Below are 23,301 nucleotides of genomic sequence, written 5' to 3'. Positions count from 1 at the left end.
AGCAATAGCCCATGTCCTCAGGCATGGATGGTGATTAAGGCCACATAAAATGATATTAACCTTTTTTGCCTTTTATAAGTTTTGTTGTAAACATTATTATTTTGTAAAACAAAAATGCTTTGTTTTACATCACAAAGTATCTCTGTGTGTTATGTCTGCATTAGTGTGTGTTTATGCCATCTATGTGGTGGCTGTGTGTGTGTGTGTTGTGAGTGTGAGTGTGAATATGAGTGTGTGTATACATGCCTGTATATTCTTGTGTCCTCTTTGCAGTACTCACACTGCAATGCGTGATATATCCCTTTTTGTGTTTTTTCTGACAGATTGAGAGACATGACAGCTGTGCCTATGACTACTTGGAGGTTCGAGATGGGAACTCAGAAAGCAGCCCGCTGATTGGTCGATTTTGTGGATATGATAAACCGGAAGACATCCGATCTACCTCAAATAAACTGTGGATGAAGTTTGTCTCAGACGGAACGGTCAACAAGGCCGGATTTGCTGCTAACTTTTTCAAAGGTACACTCTTTACCACAATAATGATTTTTATCATCAGTCATTTTTTCTCTTTCCCAGCTAACGATATCCAGTCCTCCTGTTGGCTCACAACCAGACATTTACATAATCTTTAGTTAATAGTGTCTTCTGTTTAACATTGTCTTTCTCCTGCTCACCAGAGTGCTCCAGACATTAGCTAGCTTGGCTCTTGCTCTCAAAGACAGAGCCAGTGAATTACTCAATTTGAGCAGGAGCATAAACACAGATCTTCCTTCTTAGGTTACAACAAGTCCTTCTGCTGACAAAGTCATTAAGAAAGGTTTAAGATGGCAGAATTTTCAGCAGATGCCACTGATTGATTTGTGACCACAGTAAAAAGAGACTGATTACGAGACAAAGCAGAACTTCATCCAACAAAGAAATTTGCATTTTAAAAACGTGAACTCTTTTTGAAACAATATAAAAGCCCATCTGTGCGATAATCAAGTTTTAAAAAGTATAATATTATATATATATATATATATATATATATTATATAAAGAGTGCTCTCTTTGGCTGTGTGTACTCAATGCAGAGGAGGACGATTGGTTGTTGTTCTATGCTGAGGGCTGTGATTGGCTGTGTGTACTCTGCAGTGGAAGATTATTGGTTGTTGTTCTGAGCTGAGGGCTGTGATTGGCTGTGTGTACTCTACAGAGGAAGATTATGGTTTGTTGTTCTGAGCTGAGGGCTGTGATTGGCTGTGTGTACTCTGCAGTGGAAGATTATTGGTTGTTGTTCTGAGCGGAGTGTTCAGATTGGCTGTCTGTACTCTACAGAGGAGGATGAGTGTTCCAAACCGGACAATGGTGGGTGTGAGCAGAGGTGTGTGAACACACTGGGGAGCTTCAAGTGTGCCTGTGACCCCGGGTATGAGCTCGCCCCCGACAAGAAGAGCTGTGAAGGTACCTCCCGCCGACACACACACACACACACACACACACACACACACACACACGTACTGTATATAAACATATACACACACAAACACACACATACTGTATATAAACACACACACACACACGTACTGTATATCCACACACACACACACCCCCCCCCCCCCCCCCACACACACACACACACACACACACGTACTGTATATAAACACACACACACACACACACACGTACTGGATATAAACACATACACATACACATACACATACACACACACGCATACTGTATATAAACACACACACACACACACACACGTACTGTATATAAACACACACACACACACACACACGTACTGTATATCCACACACACACACACACACACACACGTACTGTATATAAACACACACACACCCACACACACACACACACGTACTGTATACACACATATACACACACACACACACACGTACTGTATATAAACACACACACACACGTACTGTACATAAACACATACACATACACACACACGTACTGTATATAAACACACACACACACACACATACTGTATATAAACACATACACGCACACACATGTACTGTATATAAACACACACACTCACACACACGTTCTGTATATAAACACATACACACACACATACTGTATATCCACACACACACACACACACATGTACTGTATATACACACACACACACACACACATGCTGTATATACACCTATGCACACACCCACACATGTACTGTATATGCACATACACACACACCCACACATGTACTGTATATACACACATACACATACACATGTACTGTATATACACATACACACACACGTACTGTGTACACACATACAGACACACTAGAGTGTTTCTTGTTAATCTACCCATTGATTGATCGGCAGTTCTCTGTGACCCTGATGTGCTCCTGATTGATTGATTGATTTATAGTTCCTGATTGACCTGATCTATCAATTGATGAATTGATAGTTCTCTGTTAACCTGTAACCCTGGCATGTTCCTGGTTAATTGATTGATTGCTTGATTGATGTATTGCTTGAGTGACTGATTGATGGTACTCTGTACCTGTGGCTCCAGCTGCCTGTGGTGGTCTGCTGTCCAAGCTGAATGGCACCATCACCACCCCCGGCTGGCCCAAAGAGTACCCCCCCAATAAGAACTGCGTGTGGCAGGTGGTGGCCCCTACCCAGTACCGCATCTCCATGCAGTTTGAGTTCTTCGAGCTGGAGGGAAACGAAGTGAGTAACCACGACTTCAGCCTGCCCTCAGTCCACTGCTGCTCAGTCAATGTAGGACTCACGGTCTCCAAAGTCCAAGAACTGCTGCTTTTCCACCCTCCCTTTACCAGGGCGCAGATAAACCCAGCATTAAACCAGGGCCCTGTTCCACAAAGCAGGATGACTAGTTAGCTAGATAACTGCACTGAGTAAATCCCAGAACAGGGCCCTGTTTTACAAAGCAGGATTACTGAGGTAGCTGGATAACTGCACTGAGTAAAACCCAGACCCCTCCCAAATCTGGTCATGGACTGAAGTATAGGGAGCTGTGCTGGGTTTTACTCACAGCAGTTATCCGGCTAACTCAGTAATCCTGTTTTGTGGAGCAGGCCCCTGCTCTCAGCCCACTACAGCTCACTCAGTTTCAGCGTGTTAATCAAATCATGGTCCTCCAGGGCTGAGAACTGCTGGTTTTCATCCCTCCTTTTACCTGGTGTGAAGACAGTCTGGCCAATCAGTCGCACTACATTACATTACATTAATGGCATTTGGCAGACGCTCTTATCCAGAGCTCCATACAATTGATTAGACTAAGCAGGAGACAATCCTCCCCTGGAGCAATGTAGGGTTAAGGGCCTTGCTCAAGGGCCCAACGGCTGTGCGGATCTAATTGTGGCTACACCGGGGATTGAACCACCGACCTTGCAGGTCCCAGTCATGTACCTTAACCACTACACTGTTACACAGGGCAGCCGGTAGCGTAGTGGTTACGCACTAATACAGTGGCCCTCACTCCTGCTTCTGAAGAGCCGCAGGGTGTGCCGGCTTTTGTTTTCACCTTAATATCAGCACTCAATTCAGACTCAGAAAACCAGGTGAGGTGAGTTGACTGTGTAATTGTCTGCTTTAATTGGTTAATTAAGTGCTGAGTAATAACAAAAACCAGCACACCCTGCGGCTCTCCGGGACCAGAAGTGAGGACCGCTGCTCTAATAGTTCAGTTAAGTACCTGGGAAGAAAAAAACCCAGGGCTGGATTGGGAATCGAGGGCCAGACTTGAGAGAACATGGTTGAGGAAATTAAATTAATGTCAGTAATGGGACGGTCCCCATAGAACAGGGTTGCACAACAAGAGCTACACCGGTTTAGGATGTTGTGCCAACTTCTGCCCTTATTTATTTAGCTCCATCATATCTTGATCTTTTGAATGAGCACTAGCTGGAGCCACAAACTGCAAGTGTATCCCACAGATTTCACTGAGCTCAAATACTGGAGTGAACCAGCGTAGTTTTAACTGAACTGAAATGAAACTGACTACAAACCTGCTCTCAGTAAATAAATTAGTTCAAATTATTATTTTTGTTCATTCCTTCTCCTTATGAAGATAGGGAAAACAAATTCTTATGAAAATTCTTTAAAAATGCCGTGTCTCAGCACTCACGCACCAAGGCCTAATTAAATTATAGAAATATACATTCCCAATTTAATAATAATATTAAAATAAATGAAAATAATAACATTTTCTCTGCAGTGCATTTGATACGTGTGTGATCGCTCGCTCTTTCTGTCTCTCCCATCCCCCCCTCCCCCCTCCCTCCCTCCCTCCCTCATTCCTTTCCTGAATGTAGGTCTGTAAATATGACTTTGTGGAAGTTCGCAGTGGTCTGTCATCTGACTCTAAGTTACACGGAAAGTACTGTGGAACTGAGGTGCCCGAGGTCATCACGTCCCAGTACAACAACATGAGGATCGAGTTCAAATCCGACAACACCGTGTCCAAGAAGGGCTTCAAGGCCCATTTCTTCTCAGGTACGATTTCCCTCTTTTTCCTTCTACAGGTCCATATCAGCCATCCCCAGACCAGCCGCTCGGTAGCAGTTTTTGCAGCGCTGATGTTTTAATGCTCGGTAGAGGTCATATCTGCTTTTACAGCTTGCTGTATTATTTTATTGCCGTTCACAGATTGCAAATTCATTTCTGAAATTCCTGTTTTTATATTTTTTGAAGCGTGTTGTGGGGGGAAGGAATCTTGGCAGGAGTCTGTACGTAAATGAATATGTTATTCATGGAAATTATTCAGTACGTCATGGCTTCCGCCCAAGAATCTGACAAACCTGTCAATTTAGGTTAGGCAGCCCAAAATCTGCAAAGCCCCTTTCAATATAAATCACTATTTTACGTGGTGAAGAGTTGTAGCCATTCATATATTTTGGCATTATGGTAGCAAGGCGTTTGCTCAATTATTTATTACTGAATATATAGTATACTAATATCACACATTAGGACTAAGATAAAGATACCATTAAAACATGATCTATGAACACAGCTGATGATGAAGTAGGTATACACTATGTTGCCAAATGTACCCTTCCTTGCCAAACTGTTCAAAAACGGAACTCAAAACCTGTCTCTGAACCCCTGTTTCTAGGATAAAGGGAGTCACACGAGAGGGGTAACATCTGCTTTCTGTCAGAGCAGCACCTTAGCTCTGTCAGTGTGAGTGAAGTGTGAACAGATCCTTAACAGACATTTCACAAGCATTTTTTCCAACACTGGTGTCTGATATGAATTGGGGTTAGTAGGTAATGGCAGCATTACAAGGCCTCTTTCATTGTACTCATTATACAGTATAGCTATTTATTTTTCAGCCATTAAGTTAAACACTTGGTAAAAAGCTTGTATTTCTTATGAACCGTAGCCCTCGTTGTGTATTTGGGAGTCTGTGAATGGCACACCCAAACCTCTGGCAGTTTGGTCTGGGGCGGTGTCGCAAATGGGGCGGAACTTTGTGTGAATGCTGGGAAAGCTAATAAACACAGTGTAGTCTGATGCCACCTTTTAAACCACACACAGTGTACTAATGTGCTGATGGAACTGAGGGCCAGGAGAGAAATAAGGGTTGACATATTGTATAAAGGACTGTTCCCATACTCTTCAAAGGAGTGTTCCCTAGAGATATACTGGGATATTATACTGTATAAATGAGTCTTTCCGTGAGTTATACGGGATTTACACTCACTGAGCACTTTATTTACTTGTATACCATCTTTTTAATGCAAATATTTGATCAGCCAATCATGTGGCAGCAACTAAATGCATAAAAGCATGCAGACATGGTCAGAATGGGGAAGATACAGTCAGGTAAATATTGGGACATCGACAAAATTCTCCTCTTTTTGGCTCTATACACCACCACAATGGATTTGAAATGAAACGAGCAAGATATGCTTTAACTGCATACTTTCAGCCAATATTTATGGACCTGACTGTATGTGATCTTTGATCGTGGAATGTTTGTTGGTGCCAGACAGGGTGGTTTGAGTATCTCAGAAACTGCTCTTCTCCTGGGATTTTCATGCACAACAGTCTCTAGAGTTTGCTGGGAATGGTGCGAAAAACAAAAAGCAGTTCTGCGGTCAAAAATGACCGAGGTCAAAGGAGAATTGCCAGACTGGTCGAAGCTGACAGTCATGCAAATAGCCACACACTGCAACAGTGCTATTCAGAAGAGTATCTCTGACAACATGTCAAACCACTTAAGTGGATAGGCTACAGCAGCAGAAGGCCAATAAGTCTGAAAAATAAAGTGTTCACTGAGTGTATACTGTATTAATGAGTCTTACCAGGAGTTATACTGGGCTATAGTGTATAAAGGCATTTTCTACATGTAGATTATATACTCTATGCTGGTTTAAAACCGGCGGCACGGATGGTGCAGTGGTTAGCACTGCCGCCTCACAGCAATGAGGTCCTGGGTTCGAATCCCCGTCGGACAGGGCCTCTCTGTGCGGAGTAAACACTGGCACAAAGTACATTGGCACTTTCATATTAAAGTCAGGCGGCACGGATGGTGCAGTGGGTAGCACTGCTGCCTCACAGCAAGGAGGTCCTGGGTTCGAGTTTGCATGTTCTCCCCGTGTCTGCATGGGTTTCCTCCGGGTACTCTGGTTTCCTCCCACAGTCCAAAGACATGCAGGTTAGGCTGATTGGAGAGTCTAAATTGCCCGTAGGTATGAGTGTGTGAGTGTGTGAGTGTGTGAGTGAATGGTGTGTGTGCCCTGTGATGGACTGGCGACCTGTCCAGGGTGTATTCCTGCCTTTCGCCCAATGTATGCTGGGATAGGCTCCAGCCCCCCTGGGACCCTGTTCAGGATAAGCGGGTTAAGATAATGGATGGATGGATGGTTTAAAACCAATCCAATGTGTGAAAAGTTCTGATTTGTTATTGCTGGGTGGGGAAACATTTTGACAAGGTGTGGTTTGGAGGTTTGTCATTACCATCTGCCCACACAGTAAAATGTTCAGAGTTAATTCAACTCCAAGTGAGACGACTGTATTGCAGCTCATTTGACTTTGAATGTTGAGCTGTTGAAATGTTTATTTGAAAGGTTTGGTCTGGAGGACTGTGATGTACGAAGTGAATATATTTGTTTCACAGGGGTGTTATTTTTCCTGATTAATCAGAAAATGCAGAGATTTTTTCAGCCACTAAAGATCTCCATCGCATCATCATAAATTGCTTTCCTGATTGGTCCTTGAGTAGCGGGGGCAGGGACGGGGGAGGAGTCACTCGGAGACTCACCGACGGCCTTCGCGCTTTCTTCCCCAGACAAGAAGGCGCCCTGCAAAGAGAGGATTTTTGTTTTTGAGTCCTGCAAGGTGGCGGGGCACACACCCCCAGCTGGGCCAGTACGTATTACTGACAGACGGGCGTTGGCCTCTGAGCCAATCAGAGGTACGGCCAGCGTCGCCCGATTGGTGCTCCATCAATCGAACAACAAACAGCTAAATGGATCCCGCCCCTTCCTCACAGGAAAGGCCCACGGAGATCCATTCGGATCTGGGTTTCCGACTCACCTCTGACCTCTGACCTCTGACCCCAACAAATGCAACAGCTTTTGTCTCACGCAGAGAAAGATGCATTTGTTGTTTATTAACAATTATGGCAGGTTTTCCACCGTCTCTGGAATGGACGCAGCTGCCTATACTTTTAAAATGTCCAAAAGTAATATATATACTAAATAATGTTAGGGCGTCGCCGGTACTTGGTACACAGTCTCTGTGTCCTGAGATGGTTTTGGTGCACGGTCTATGCACTTATTTCTTATTTCTTCACTCATATATCACTTTCTTATCTTGTTTGTTTAAACACTGTGATTGTATCTTTGATCTTTATTTTATGTGTTTTTTTGTGACCAGAGTTTGTTGTAACCTTACTAACACATCTAATAAGTTGTGTCATAACATCAACACCATTAGCAATTAATCACTGCGATTAACTGGAGTGGACCTCAACCTTGGACAACCTGGTAGATTTCTCTTTTTGGCAGAGAGACTTTTACTCCTGATGTTCTCATGCAATGTGTCTGGTCAGGAGCTGATTTAATCCTGCGACACGCAGCGGCTTAGCTGCTGTAGGTAACATCAGACAAAGCCGGTGACAAAAGAAACCCAAAAAACCCAAACTGTAAGAGAAGAGATTGGGCAAGCAGTGGCTGTGGCCGGAAGGGCTTGCAGATGTATGAATGAATGGTGGGGGAGGAGGTAGAGAATACCCAGTCAAGCAGTCGTCAGTCAAGTGTTTTTTCTAGCTCCCTGAGGCGAATTTTGGAGTGGACCCCTTTTCCCGAAAGGCAGAGACGGGCCCCTGAAGGGCCCATTCAGCGTTAGTCTGAGATCTCATGGCTTGGGTTCGAGTAGGGGGCGGGCACAAGCCCTGGCATTGTCAGGAGATTCCCAAGGCTGCCACTCCAGCTGGCACTGAATGCCTCAGCACTCACGCACCAGTAGGCCCTGTGTGTGTGTGCGTGAGAGAGAGAGTGTGTGTGTGTGTGTGTGTGTGTGTGTGTGTGTGTGCGTGTGTGTATGAGAGAGAGAGTGTGTGTGTGTGTGTGTGTGTGCGTGTGTATGAGAGAGTGTGTGTGTGTGCGTGTATGAGAGAGAGAGTGTGTGTGTGTGTGTATGTGTGAGAGAGAGTGTGTGTGTGTGCGTGTGTGTATGAGAGTGTGTGTGTGTGTGCGCGTTTTTGTTTGCTTGTGTGTGTTTGTGTGTGTGTGTCTATGGTATTTAGATGAGCCCTCCCCACCTCCTCCTACCCACGTTCTTTCAGCCCAAAGATGAGCAGGACGGAGTCAGTTTGATAGCATTGTCAACAAAGAGCTAGATGCCAGGGCACACTGATAACACTACACAGGGGGATGAAATTAACTCTTCTGAATTAAAAGAACAGATATGTAGAGGAATCTATGCTGTGTGTGTGGCTTTGACTGTGCTTTGTGCGTGTATGTGTGTGTGTGTGTGTGTGTATGTTGCACACACAGTTAGCATAAATAGCAATTTGGCAATCCAAATTGTAATGTTCTGCCATGCCAATAAAGCAACTTGAATTGAATTGAATGTATAGCCTGTGCCAGGCTTGCTGCTGGGGGTGTGTGATGCGGTCTCCCAGCTAATGCTCCATATAGAGGTAGCCCTCGCACCCAAACCTGCCGGGTTTCTAGAGCCCACATGCTAATACTGCCTGGCTGCTGTCCCCCTCAGGGGGGAGCCCAGTGGCTGTCTCACTCCGGTGCCTCCTTCGTCGCTAACCTTGGCTCCCGCTAACCCCGCTAAAGCCTCACTCAACAGATCACCATGCTGCTGAATGCTAAGCGCCCTGTCCTTGAAACGGCTGTCTTGTCTCTCTCTCTTCTTCTCTTCTGTTCATGGATCTTTAGAACTTTCCGAATGTCTGGATGTGCCCCTTGTGCACCTCTACTTCACCCTCCTCTCTTAAGGGGAACTGCTCTGTCCAGATTCATCAATGACATTTATGTGGCACTGAATAGCAGCTATGAGCAGGGTTATCAACAGGTTATGAGCTGTGACATAATGTGGTGTAACAAAATGTGGTATAACACGATGCTCTTGAAAACTCACTTCAGTGTGTTTGAGATTTGTGTTTAAGTTTTTCTTTATTGTGTATTTTTACAGCTACTTGTATCCAAACGATAATGATTTAGCAGTAATGATGGCTTTTTGTGATAGAGTATGTCCATTGCTGACACCCTGACAGAAGTATTCACCGTATAGGCCCACAGGAAACAGAATGAAGGGGTATACGTGTGGTACAAGGAAACAAGGCCTCATTTCTTGTGTCTTCTGTGCGATAATATACCCTGTTCTGGACAAACAAGACAGCATGTACTGTGTCAGCATGTACTGTGTTCCTCTCTCTCTCCCTATCTCCTCTTCCCTCCTTTCATCTCCCCTGTTTCCCCCCTCTCCCCTCACCTCTTCTCTCCTCTCCTCTCTCCCAACCCTCTATCTCTTCTCTCCCTCTCTCATCATCTCTCCCACCTCCTCCTCTCCTCTCATGCCCTCCTCGCTCCCCTCCCTCTCCCTCTCTCTCTTCCCTCTCTGTCTCCTCTTCTCTCCCACTTCTCCCTCTCCTCCCCACCTCTCTCCCCTACCTCTCCCCTCTCATCCCCCCCTCTCTCTGACCTTCCCCGTGCAAGCTGTTTGTACTGACCCCTGCCCGCCCTCCATCTCTCTCTCTCTCCACAGATAAGGACGAGTGCTCCAAGGACAATGGCGGCTGCCAGCACGAGTGCACCAACACTGTAGGCAGCTACGTGTGTCAGTGCCGCAACGGGTTCGTCCTGCACGAGAACAAGCACGACTGCAAGGAAGGTAGGAGAGAGACAACGAGCAGAGCTTCATCTCCCCTACACTCTCACAAATACACTCACAGTGGAGGTACATTTCTCTTCTTCCAGAATCAACTTTCCCAAATGTACCCTGAAAGTATAGTAATGTCAAAAAATTATAATAGTATAATTCTGTTGTTTAGCTGACGCTTTTATCCAAAGTGACTTACAGTTGATTAGACTGAACGGGGGACAATCTCCCATGGAGCAATGTGAGGTTAAGGGCCTTACACCAGGTTCCTGACCTTAGCCACGAGCCTACAGCCTGCCTCCGGCTGTACACGGTACAAATGAATGATATATTTCTAGCTAAGTGTATAGTTTTATGTACCTGTAGGGTACCGTCCCAATGACAAGCATTTGTACCTTTTTAGGCACTTTTGGTAGCTTTATATTTGAGAGTGTGCAGTTTGGTAAAAAGGGGATCGGAAGTGGGCCTTGTTGAGATTGTTCCCGTTCTGTGCTCCACACACCGCTGGGCTGGTTGTGGAACGGCTCTGGTTCGCACAGCTGGGTCCTCCAGCAGGTTCAAAGGTCAAAGCGGTGCTGCCGTTCTTGCGCGTGATAGAGGAAGAGTCCCGGGGAACGGGCATCCTGGTATTCACACGCTCTGTCACACGCCTACCCACTCCGCTCCACACACGCTCTCACTTCCTCCTGCTCCAGTTCCAGGATTTACCCATAACCCTCTCTGCTGGATATCAACTGAAGTAGGTCAGGTTTAGTACAGCACGCACTGTGTGACTGGGGTGCCCGAACCTTTTCTAGATGCCTGTTAAAGAAATGCTGATGAAGTCACAGAGTTCAGAATGCTCCTGCTCTTTACACTGGTACACTCCTGCTTTCTGGAGAGCGTTTCTGATGGGGACATTCCAGCTGAATGAACACCATTTCCCCCCAGACAACTAAAACATCTGCTGAAGTGTGCAGGTGGGTCTTTACTCTGTGACATTAATAGACATCGGGCAGACATAGATCAAGTCTGGTCCTAGACTAAATTCTTATTAGAATGGAGATTCTCCATACAAAACTCAGTTTAGTTCACGGAAAATCCAAACCTAATCTTTGTCTGTGAAACTAGCCCATGATTCAGAAAACACAAAAGCGGTCAATTTCAGTTAAGTTTACTTTTGCTCTAAAGGGCTCAACTGTACATGGTTCAGCTAAGTTCCTCACCATAGCTGCAGTAAATGTGTAACTGCCTGGCACAATATGAGAATAGATATCAAGTTTATAAAACAAGATGTCAAGTAGCTGACCTGTTACTTCAATGTGGGTAACGCTCATCGCTAATATCCCTCTGTCACCAGTATCGCTCTGTTAGAAAGAGATGAAAAGTTAGCTGAAGATTTAAACATTTCTACACTTCGCTGTGTTGCCGAGATGACCTCGTTTGATGTCAGCTTGTAGGGCTGATGCCAGAATATAAAAAAGACATTTATTGAAATCCCCACCAGCTGTATTTGTTTGTCAAACATATGGTTTGAGTTCCCAGACATCCAGAACTTTTATGCACTGACATGGACACAATTACAAGAAAATAATGGATTCCATATACAGTATATGTTTCAATGACCCAGTTTATGGTTAAAACTGGTTCAGAACTTTCTCACAGACGACTTAGCTTTCCATGACTATATTTCAGTATATTGTTATACAGTATATAACCACTCTAATTTCATTACAAGATTATAAATTGCCCAATTTCATCTATTTTTTCTTTCATTGGCTGTTTCATGAACTGTGCAAAGGTGAAACTCTTCTTCTCTGAAGAACTTAAATAATTAAATGAATGCACAATGATGCTTTTGCCAGCCTCATAATCCAGTTATTATTCACACCCTTTTTCTGCAGTAATGCACCGTAGTAACAATCTGAGTACTTTCAGTTTTGACATCTGACCCCATTCCCAGGAATGCAGGTCAATGATGTGCATTAAGGTTTATTTTGGGTGCCATGTACTGTAAACACACAAAAGGTTAATCAGGGTTTAATGCTATTTGTCCTGTAAGTGCCTGTACCAATTAGCCCGTGCATTTACTGTAGATCCTCTCATACCGTCCTGTTCAATCTCACGGAGTCTCCACTTTTCTCAAAATGGTGGATCACTAAGGGTAGTCATAGCAACACTAGCAGGGAAAGCTGTAGCTGTGGTATTTTATTAAGAATTCTGCACATGTTGTGTATCGCCATTTGCAGGCTTTAAATTATGTCACTTCATTGCCCCTCAGGGAGGATATTACACAGCAAAATGCTCAGTGCTGTAGTTTATATGAGTCCTACTGGGCCCAAGCGTGCCCTGCTAGATTTAAAAATGCTAACTGCTTAAATGTAGATGTTAAAAGTAATCCATCAGAGGTGATTTTAAACTTAGAATATTGCTGCGTGCTAAAAGCTGTATTTCAGTATATTATTTCCATACGGTATCTTGAATCAATGTAAAATGAATTAATCATAACAGCTTTAATGTTTTCTGGACTGAAACTGTATTGTATTGCATCTGGGGATAAGGATATAGCCCAGTATGATATCAAGATAAAAAAAGGATTAAAAAAAGTACTGAATCAGTGAGTGTTTCGCCCCAGCCGGTTTTGTGGTAAAAAACTGAGCGGCCATTTTGTGTGTGACGTACAGCGGAGTGTGAGCACACGATCCACAGCTCCAGCGGAACCATCAGCAGCCCAAACTGGCCCGATAAATACCCCAGCCGAAAAGAGTGCACCTGGGACATCTCCGCTACGCCGGGACACCGCGTGAAGATCGTGAGTAGTGTACAGAGTGATTATAACCAGTACTGTACAGCTACACGTACACGTGATAAAAGTGACTAAACAACTTTTAGTCTTCTACAAAGACTTAAGATCTTTTTCTCTCAAGTAGAAAATATAAGCTTGTTTAAAGTTGTCATGAGAAAGTACAGTTATAGTAATTGTTATGACTAATGCAGTTGTAGTCCTTCATCACAAAGGGCAGGTCTCATAGAACTGATCTGCTTCTGGTTTCCAACACACTGAATGTGCTTTTTATGTGTAAGAGGCATTTTTATGCTGTATATATTTTGCACATGTCTGTAGTGGAATGCAGTTGGGCTATAAACAGATCCCAGTGGAGAAAATCATCTTTTTAACAGCACTCCATGGAGCTGTTTTAGACAGATACTCACAGACCGTGATGACTGCCTGCTCAATTTTCATCTTTTCTTTCCACTGCGTCTGATACAGTCCTATTGTCCCAGTGTGCCTATGTCACATCCTCCTGAGACCCGGCAGACGAAACAATTGGTTTTTGCATCATACAAGTGTCTTGGATGACAGTGTTGTCGAATATTTGAATTTTTATGAGATGTTCCATTACATTACATTACATTACATGGCATTTAGCAGACGCTCTTATCCAGAGCGACGTACAACGATGTCCCTGCAGATGTAGTGTATTGTTTCCGCATAGTAGAATTATAGGTCTTAAGATTAAGACTACCGACGCATGTCCCCTACAGTGGACATATGTCGAATGCTGGAGAGTTTATGCTGAGGAGGCTGCTTTGCCACTACAAGCTACACACAGGACACTCACTGTACAAAATGTGAAAATACTGTATGAACAAGACTGAGATGAATATGTTCAGTTAACTTAAAATCAATTTATTTGTAAACCCTTACATTGTCACAAACACCCTTTATAGAATTTATAAAAATTGGGCAAAAGCTAGGCCTGAAACCTGCAGTGTAGAGTGAAAAAACTCCCGAAGGGAAGAAATGTCAGCAGCTATAGAGGGGGAGCCCATCCTCTGCTGGCCGTACAGGACCCAGCTATAGAGGGGGAGCCCATCCTCTGCTGGCCGTACAGGACCCAGCTATAGAGGGGGAGCCCATCCTCTACTGGCCGTACAGGACCCAGCTATAGAGGGGGAGCCCATCCTCTGCTGGCCGTACAGGACCCAGCTATAGAGGGGGAGCCCATCCTCTGCTGGCCGTACAGGACCCAGCTATAGAGGGGGAGCCCATCCTCTGCTGGCCGTACAGGACCCAGCTATAGAGGGGGAGCCCATCCTCTGCTGGCCGTACAGGACCCAGCTATAGAGGGGGAGCCCATCCTCTGCTGCCCATATGTGAGCTGGACACAGGTTCTTCATGTCCTTAATGTTTACACGTTGTAGTGTCAGGAACAGGCCGGACTGACAGATAATCTCCTAACAGCAGAGTGTTCATATCAAATTCACCGTGTACAGACAAGTCTATCCAATCCGCTCCACATTAGTCAGGGCAGCCCCGTCTCTGGCAAGTGATTTGGAAAGGTCTGAGGACGAAATTCATCACTGAATTCATTCATCTTTCCTTTTGCGTCACATAGTTTAAGCGATGTCCACCTTACTGTAAATCTACAGTAAAGAAAATCAAACATCACCAATGTTCATGAAACGGGGCTCTTGTTTCACTAATTCATCATTAAGCTAACGTCCATGTACTTATAAGGACAGAGGCCGAAGTTGCTCAGCTACGGAAATCCTGCAGGATTGAGCTGTTCTGCCCTTGTGGACGTGCAGTGGATGCAGTCTCTGCCAGGGGGACAGCTGTTCATATTTGGCACCTGCAGATACCAGGTCCTGGCCAGATTCCTGCTGGGATCAGATAGATTAAGACAGCTTTGCTGTACTAGACAGAACATGCGCTATTGTTTGCTTAATGTTTCACTGTTTCATGTTGATTTATTACAAAATCTCACACTCCCTTAATCTTCCAGAACTAAATGTGTCCCCAACCTACATTTTCCAATTTGTTATTTAAATTTTCTGACTCGCTTCATTCCTCGGAGAGACAGAACGGACGGGCTCTGTCGTGTAGCCCTGTTGTTCCTGACTGTTGAGATGCAGCAGGATTGCCCCCTTTCCTGTTCTTTCCTGATGGAGGCAGCCGCTGCAGGCGTGAGAGTCTGGCGTTATATACGAGCCTGTAAAACAGCTGAGAGGCTTGTTTAGGAAGCTGGCAGGATACATAAAAACAGGATGAGGAATGCCTCTCTTGAGGGGAGAATTAAAACTGGCCGCTTGGTGCTGGGCTTATTCACAGCGGTGTATTTGCGCGGTGGGATTAGCGTGTTGCGCTGCTCTGGAGTTTGAGGAGAATTGAATGTAAAAACCTGGTTGGCCTGTGGACGAGAGGGCCGGGCCAAACAGATGGCGCGGGGATTGTTTAAGCCGCGCGCGTGCGTGCGCCCCGGGGGCTGGTGGGTAATTGTCCTGAGTCAGCTGCCTGAGATCACGTTTCGCAGAGGTGAAGAAGCGTGTCACGTCCGCGAGGCGCTAATCCGCTCAAAGCCAGCTCACGCTCCCTTGAGAAAGAACCGCAGCGCACGCCGCGCGTTCCCCGCGCGTGCTAATTAGCGCGAGGCGAACGCGGAGAACACGCCGCCTGACCGTGCGTTACCCCCCCCCCCACCCCCCACACCTCTCAGTCCGTGTTCTCCTACCTGTCTCCCTCCATCCGCGTAGCGGAGCGATGGGCGGGGGATGTGGACATCATGCTGTTTCAATCAGGCATCACGCATCAAGCGCCACAAACACACCCCTTCTTAAATAAAAGGCCTCAATCCAGTTTTATGAAATGCACCCTTTTAATATAAAGTGGAATACCAAGGGCATGGAATAAGATGTCTTTACCTCCCAATTTAATCAGTATTTGTCTTCGACTTATGAGCAAATTAAATTATTCATTTATCATTACAAATGTTTTCTTTCATTTTTGCTGATCATTGGATTAAAATGGTACACTGAGAAAAGTTCCGTTTTCTCGATTAAAGTCTGTTTGATCATTCTGGGACTCATGTAGACTATCAGAGTTGAGTCAACACTGCACATTTTACGGTGTACTGTATCAGTTCGCATGTGATCGCGAGTGAAACTTCAGGACAGCTGTTGATTTGATTTAGCGGTCAGAGCCAAATTTTTATATCAGCTGCACCCATGCTGCGCGTTAAATTCAGCTGGAAGCATGAAAAAGAAACACAGAGATTTTCCCAGGGAGAAACTGTTCAGATTTATGACTCTTTGAAATATGAGTTCTTGTTATATGCATTTACAAATTCACAGAATTGTAATTCACAGTACCAGTAAAAAGTTTGAACACACCTTGCATTTTTCTGATTATTCCTATTCATTTTTTATTTTCTCTGTTTGTAATCAAACAATTCATACGTGGTCAAAGAGCAGATTCTCAGCTTTTATTAAATGGTATTTTTCTAGACATTTGTTTCACCATTCACTGGCTGAAATGCACCAGGCAAGATCAATAGAGGACAGAAAAGTATTTGAAATCAAAGCAAATACTTTTTGAACCCAGGTCTGTAAATTGAACGCAGAATGTCTGCACATCATTAGCGCTTTAGCATGTTAGCGTATTTCCCTTCTGTTTTGGCCATTAGTCTCATCCCACTCATTTACATCAATGCGCCACCTCACATATGAGACGAGGACCTGGAGATGTGCCGTTTCTGTATAAACAAGCTCGTTTTCTGCTCACGGCGTAGGGAGCTAACGAGGTAGCGTCTACATCTCCGGACAGCCTGAAATCTCTCTCTCTGGTTTTATTGCTTTTTTTCCAGTCTTTTAATGAGTTTGAGATCGAGCAGCACCAGGAATGCGCCTATGACCATCTGGAGGCCTTCGACGGGGACAGCGACAAGTCGGCCATCTTGGGCCGGCTCTGCGGGAACAAGGTGCCCGAGCCGCTTGTCTCCACGGGCAACAAGATGTACCTGCGCTTCATCTCCGACGCCTCTGTGCAGAGGAAGGGCTTCCAAGCCACCCATTCCACAGGTGAGCCCTCCCCTGTGGATCTGCTGATCCCAGATCAGCACAGCCGCCATTTTAAAACCCTTCCCCGCTGCTCTACTGATCCCAGATCAGCACAGCCGCCATTTTGGTTTTGCGGTTAATGGGTGAGTTATTTTTTCATTTCCAGTTGCCACTGATTCATTGGTTTTATCACACTCATAGCCTTTAGTAAAGAAGAATCAAGTCCACTGATTGGTTTAGATCAGTTTTGTGATTGACAGCACATTATGGATTGTCGTGAAGTCTGCACTCCAAGGCACGTTAGATGACATGGTAGTCACTCATCAGAGCCCTCTGATTGATTCACTCCTCTTGATTCTCTTTAGTTTTCACATAACATCTCTTTATAAATGCCATTATAAAAGTAGCAACAAAGTGTATAGGTTTTTTTATTAATATTTTAAGATTAAATATATTTCTGTTTGTAAGCATTGTGATGCCCTCTAGTGGCATTGTTCAATGACTTTCGATCAATGTTATTGAACTTTTTCGGTAAATTGTAATATGCAAAGCAAGAAAATGTGTATCGTGACAAAAGTTATCCTCCATCTTAAAATGTATGTTACAGAATAGCTTAATGACATACAGTAACACACCTGAAGCCATTATAGGGCATTCTTTAGCTGTGCTTTTAAACAGTTTTTCAATTAACCAGGTTTTTCAACAAGGTGTTAATAACATTATTTGTTTTCCCCATATCTTTGAATCACAGGATACCGTAGCGCGTAATTATACTCAAAGCACTGTGGGTAATATGCAGTTAAAGAATGAAAAATATGCACGGGCATTGATTTCGTCTGACAGTAATGTCGCTGCAGTGATTGTGAGGCAGCGCTGGTACACAGATGGGCCCTAACCTGCAGGCCCTGAGGCACATTAACGAGCCCGCTGAGATTTCCGACACGATCGCCGCGATGATTTACGCCCGGAAGATCCGCGTTGGTCTTGGCAGACTTCTGTATTGTGAGGGTGTTCAATGATAGGATAGGAGCCTTTAAATAGCTACTCGATTGGCTAATTCATCTCCCATATGTCTTTTTAAAGCAAATACAAGCATTTTTTTTCTCACTTCCTTCCTGTAATGTAGGTATTATTTCTACTTAATGGGATTCCCTGAGTGTTGTATCCCATAATTCCTTGCACTGTGTACATTTATGATGACAAAGTAGAGGCAAATGTATTTCCTGTGAGTTAGACGCAAATACTACAATGGATTATTTTCAGAATCGGCTTCCAGTTCGCCAAAGGCCTCGTGCGTCCCATGTCAGGGAAAATGAAGTTAGCGCACAGCTAGAGCTAAATGCGCTTGTCTTGGTCCGTACACAAGGCCACTGAGGGGCAGCTGATCTGAATATCACACCAGTTACCTTGGAGACGCTGCAAAACCAGACACAGCATAACTGTCACCAAGGTGTGACAGTTAAAATTTCAAATAGTCGTTAAAATATCACAATCACAGCAGGAAGAGGACAGGCTGCTGTAATTGAGTGAGGAATGTCACAGGAATAAAAAGTTGAGTGAAAGCACTGATGCTTTAATCAGTACACAGGGGGCTGTAGTTGTGCAGCCAGCTGTCTTAATTAATTGTTAATTATCTCAGCAGTGCAGCCACACACTCAGGTTTCCCCTGGACTCCGCGTACGGAGAGGCTTTCCCCAGACCTGGTGGTCATGGTGATTTAAGACAGGCTTGCGTCTGCTCTCCCTGTGAGGTGGAGAGTTGGCGTTTGGTGGTGGTGTGGGGCCCTGTTTTTTTTCACCTTTACTTATGATTCCTTGGGCGGCACGGATGGTGCAGTGGGTAGCACTGCCGCCTCACAGCAAGGAGGTCCTGGGTTCGAATCCCCGTCGGCCGGGGCCTCTCTGTGTGGAGTTTGCATGTTCTCCCCGTGTCTGCGTGGGTTTCCTCCGGGAACTCCGGTTTCCTCCCACAGTCCAAAGACATGCAGGTTAGGCTGATTGGAGAGTCTAAATTGCCCATAGGTGTGAGTGTGTGAGTGAATGGTGTGTGTGCCCTGCGATGGACTGGCGACCTGTCCAGGGTGTATTCCTGCCTTTCGCCCAATGTATGCTGGGATAGGCTCCAGCCCCCCTGCGACCCTGTTCAGGATAAGCGGGTTAAGATAATGGATGGATGGATGGATGGATGATTCCTGATTGCCGTATAACTTCATGGATGTGTAACTGTCTATCATGATTTAAATGATTCATATGGTGATAAGAAGCAATATCGAGTTGTGTGGCTTTCAACGGTTATCTTGACCCGAATTGGTGTTTCGTAAGTGTGTGTGACATAACCTAAACGGTTGAACAGTTTCTACTGATTTTAAATTTGAATGTTTTTTTGTCATTTTGGAACCAAATGAAAGAAACATTTGGGGCCCTGGTTCTCACCTTGCTCCTGTTCGCCCTGCAGAGTGTGGGGGAAGGTTGAGGGCAGAGACACGGCAGAAGAACCTGTACTCCCACTCGCAGTTTGGCGATAATAACTACCCGGGACACATGGACTGCGAGTGGCTCATCGTGGCGGAGAAGGGCTACGGCATCGAGCTGACCTTCACCACCTTCGAGGTGGAGGAGGAGGCTGACTGCGGCTACGACTACATCGAGCTCTTCAACGGCTACGACAGCACGGGCCAGGGGCTCGGACGCTTCTGCGGATCGGGGGTGAGATGCTGTCTCACACACTTAACCTCACACACACACACACACACACAAACATACTCAGCCACACACATACACGCACACAAAACATCCTGTATCCCAGCTCCAGTCAGGGTTTCCCCTCCCCCTGTCCTCAATCAGACACTTATCTTCAAATAGTTCTCTTCACACCAATGTGTCCCAGAGCAAAGCAATGCCCCTATAGCAACAATGTGATACAGTGCTAGATACTATTAGCTTTTAGGCAAACAAAGCAGTAGGTACACTTTAGTGGTAGGAAAGGTGAGCATTGCTGTTATGTTATGTTATGTTTTTAAGTGCCACATAGCACTCCAGAAAAGGTAAAAAAATTTAATAAAATACAGCCTGATCAGCTTGATCGTTGCCATGGAATGAACACCCCTTTCTCCCTCACAGCCCAGAGAGGAGATCTACTCTGTGGGGGAGACCATACTTCTGCACTTTCACAGCGACGACACCATCAGCAAGAAGGGCTTCCACATACGATACACCAGCACCAAGTTTCAGGAAGAGCTGCATAACAGGAAATGACAGTTTAAAAAAGCAACCGCCAACCTCGCCAGGAGACAGCACGTCCTACATGCCATCAGAAAAAAACAACGACAAAAAAACATAAAAAGAGGAAAATAACAAAAACAGTAAACATGAACCAAACAAAAAACTATTTTGTTAAAAATAAAAACATGAAGAAAAGCAAGAGAGAGAGAGCCGTACCGTAGCCTACTTGGCTAGAAGCCTGGCTGGACGAGGCATATTCAGTTATCGCCTTCAGGAAAAACATATATATATATATATATATATATATATATATATATATATATATATATATATATATATATATAATGTCACAAGTCCAGGGATGACTGGGTTCCTTTCAAAGTCTTTGAATCTTCAAATCTATGTCTTCGAACCTGAGGGGACGGGAGAACGTTAAACAGGACCGTATTACAGTGCACGGCCGAGGACCTCATTCACATTTTCTCCACCTTGCATCTCGTTAGCACGTTAGCAAATTTAGCACGTTAGCGTGCTGAACGGGACATAGCTAACAGAATGCAGTACGCAGGCTAATGGCTCATCAACAACGCATTTACTCGGTATGTGATGCTAATCCTGCAAAGACTTTTATTTTTGTATTGTATTTGTAATGTTTCTCTGTCCCCGTACTCGACAAGAGACATTCTCAGTTTGCAGTATAAGATGGTGTGTCCATTCCAAGTGTTATGAAAGACACGGTGTGTCATGGAGACACGAGCTGGGACTCTACCTCTCTGACGCTTTAACGCAAAATGGCATCTGGTGAGATTCGGCCATACCTATCCCAAAAACAAATATTAGAGAACTGGAGTCTGGAGACAGTTGGACAGTGGCACAGGACTGATTAAATCACCTTATTCAAATGCCTTTGATGCCCGAGGACTCGTTAATCCACACTGTTACATCTCTGAACTGTTGTAATGACTTTTTTATTTTTTATTTGTCTGAAAAGGTAATGTTTGTGCATGCGCAGGACACATTGGGGCTAACGTTGGGAGCTAGAGGGGGCTGTGATTCTGTTGCTTTTTGGCTTTGGTGGATATAAGGAGGAAAAAAAAGAAACAAAAAAGTGACGCCTTGCATATTGTATGTATGATGTTTCATTTGTGTCCATTTTTTATTGTCATATCCTTACTCTGCATCACTAAGGAAATCCAGGGCAGGGTCCCTCAGAAGTTCTGCTGGGCCTGGTTAAAGGTGTCGGAAGACTACAGTGTTTTTTTGTTGGGGACTGGAGGAGGGGGGGCCAGCAGAACTCGGTAAACACGGCTGACTCAGAACACAAGCTCTTATGGGTCTGGATTATCGACAAAAAGAACTGGAGAGAACTTTTCAGCACACGCTTGTATGGATAATTTCAGAGGAAAAGGCAGGTGACCGGTCTCTTTTTTTTGTTTTTGTTTTTTGGACTCGGAAACATGAGCACAAAAGAATAGAAGGTGGCTGCTGTTTGAAAGGGAATTCCTATGGTGCTATATAAAATGTACAGTTAAAACGGACTGTTTTTGAACCTATGAGCCAACGATCCTGCACATGAATGTGGCAGTCCACGCCGGCTGAGCTCGGCTGGGCGAGAGACTTAACGCTTACCGTTAAGATGTTACCGCGACCGACAGCAGTCCTGTGGATCAACAACTGTTGCCTTAGAACCAAAATGTATATTCTTGCACATGTTCCTGTAGATACATTGTTGTTATTTTATTATTTTGCTTTTCTTTGTTTTTTTTTTTTTATTATCTTATTTGATAACATGTCTAAGAACTTGAACATTTTTTTGTTTGAAAAAAAAAAAAGAACAAATCAAAAGTCATAAATATGCCCATGGACTCCTGTTGGAAACATTCTGTATGTATGTTGTGACGCAAAGTGGTATTTCTACAAAGAACCAATTCTATGTACGTTATCTTAACAGGGCCATACATGAGCTATACTTATGGTGCATGGTGTATATGCATTATGTATGTTGTAAGATGTGGTGTGGGTGGGGGAGGGGGGTTGGGGCGTCTGTGTGGTATGGTTGAACAGTCCACACTTGACTGCACGTGCCAAGTTCCACTTGAACCTATTTCACTGCAGTTTATGTTCACTCCAGTGACTGCACACAAAACGCTCATTAAAACTGGTCGGGTGAAAATAATTAAAATGTGTGCGTGGCTGAGAAAGGTCTTGGCTGTTTTTTTAACCTGTCTGTGCACATCTTGCTTTTATAAGTTGCTGAAAGTTCACCAACTCACTCAGTGGGCACCAGGCAAACCACCCAGGCTACAAGACTGAAATGTAAAACATTTTTCACATACAATCCAGGTACTGTTCGTGCCTTCTGTTTCTATTCTCCCAGAAAAAGAGAGTATACAAAAGTATCCCTCTATAGAATCATGCCAAAGAGCCCTTTTTGCTAAGAGTGTACTGAATGTTAACATTTGCTGTTGTGTTTGAGAACCCAACCTGCACCAGTCTGGTGTGGAATCAGACCGGTACCATTGGCCTGTAGCCCCACACGGTGGCGCCCAATGGGATTTCAGCCAACAGGACATGCATGTCCAATCACGTACCAGGGACCTCCTCCAGCCAATCATGTGTGAGTTATGGACCTGCGCTTACACACGAGGAGTGTCTGTGCAAGTTCAACTGCCAGGAAGTGTTGTGAGATAAAGTAGAGGCTTGACATCGTGTGGCTCGGAGGAGAGTGTTTCCTTGACTGTACTGAACCTAGAGTAAATTACCACAATGACCATTTAAATGTAGAAATGTGCCATGCTGAATTGGGAGAAAATAGGGGTTTCAAAAAATTTACCTAACCAGAAAGAATCGAAAATATTTTCACAAGAAAATGAACTATCCCCAGTAAAATGTTTGCTCTGATAGTAAATGGTTGGCATTTAT

The 23,301-nt window shown here is 44.5% G+C and overlaps 1 protein-coding gene across 1 annotated transcript in view; it reads left to right on the top strand.

The window, feature by feature from the left end:
* The window catches only part of tll1 (tolloid-like 1), a 73,987-nt gene extending 53,404 nt beyond the window's left edge, over positions 1–20,583 (top strand). Inside the window, exons 13-21 of the mRNA XM_061245874.1 lie at positions 324–519; positions 1,317–1,442; positions 2,541–2,701; positions 4,309–4,489; positions 10,226–10,351; positions 13,003–13,130; positions 16,966–17,179; positions 19,613–19,863; positions 20,278–20,583. Coding sequence (XP_061101858.1) covers positions 324–519; positions 1,317–1,442; positions 2,541–2,701; positions 4,309–4,489; positions 10,226–10,351; positions 13,003–13,130; positions 16,966–17,179; positions 19,613–19,863; positions 20,278–20,412 — 1,518 coding nt within the window. The 3' untranslated portion in view covers positions 20,413–20,583. The remainder of the gene's footprint in view (positions 1–323; positions 520–1,316; positions 1,443–2,540; positions 2,702–4,308; positions 4,490–10,225; positions 10,352–13,002; positions 13,131–16,965; positions 17,180–19,612; positions 19,864–20,277) is intronic.
* Positions 20,584–23,301: the final 2,718 nt, after the last annotated feature.

The sequence above is a fragment of the Conger conger genome, chromosome 6, assembly GCF_963514075.1.
Source record: "Conger conger chromosome 6, fConCon1.1, whole genome shotgun sequence".
Taxonomy (NCBI): domain Eukaryota; kingdom Metazoa; phylum Chordata; class Actinopteri; order Anguilliformes; family Congridae; genus Conger; species Conger conger.
Note: the sequence above shows the minus strand (reverse complement) of the source record. Positions and strands in the feature narration are given on the sequence as shown.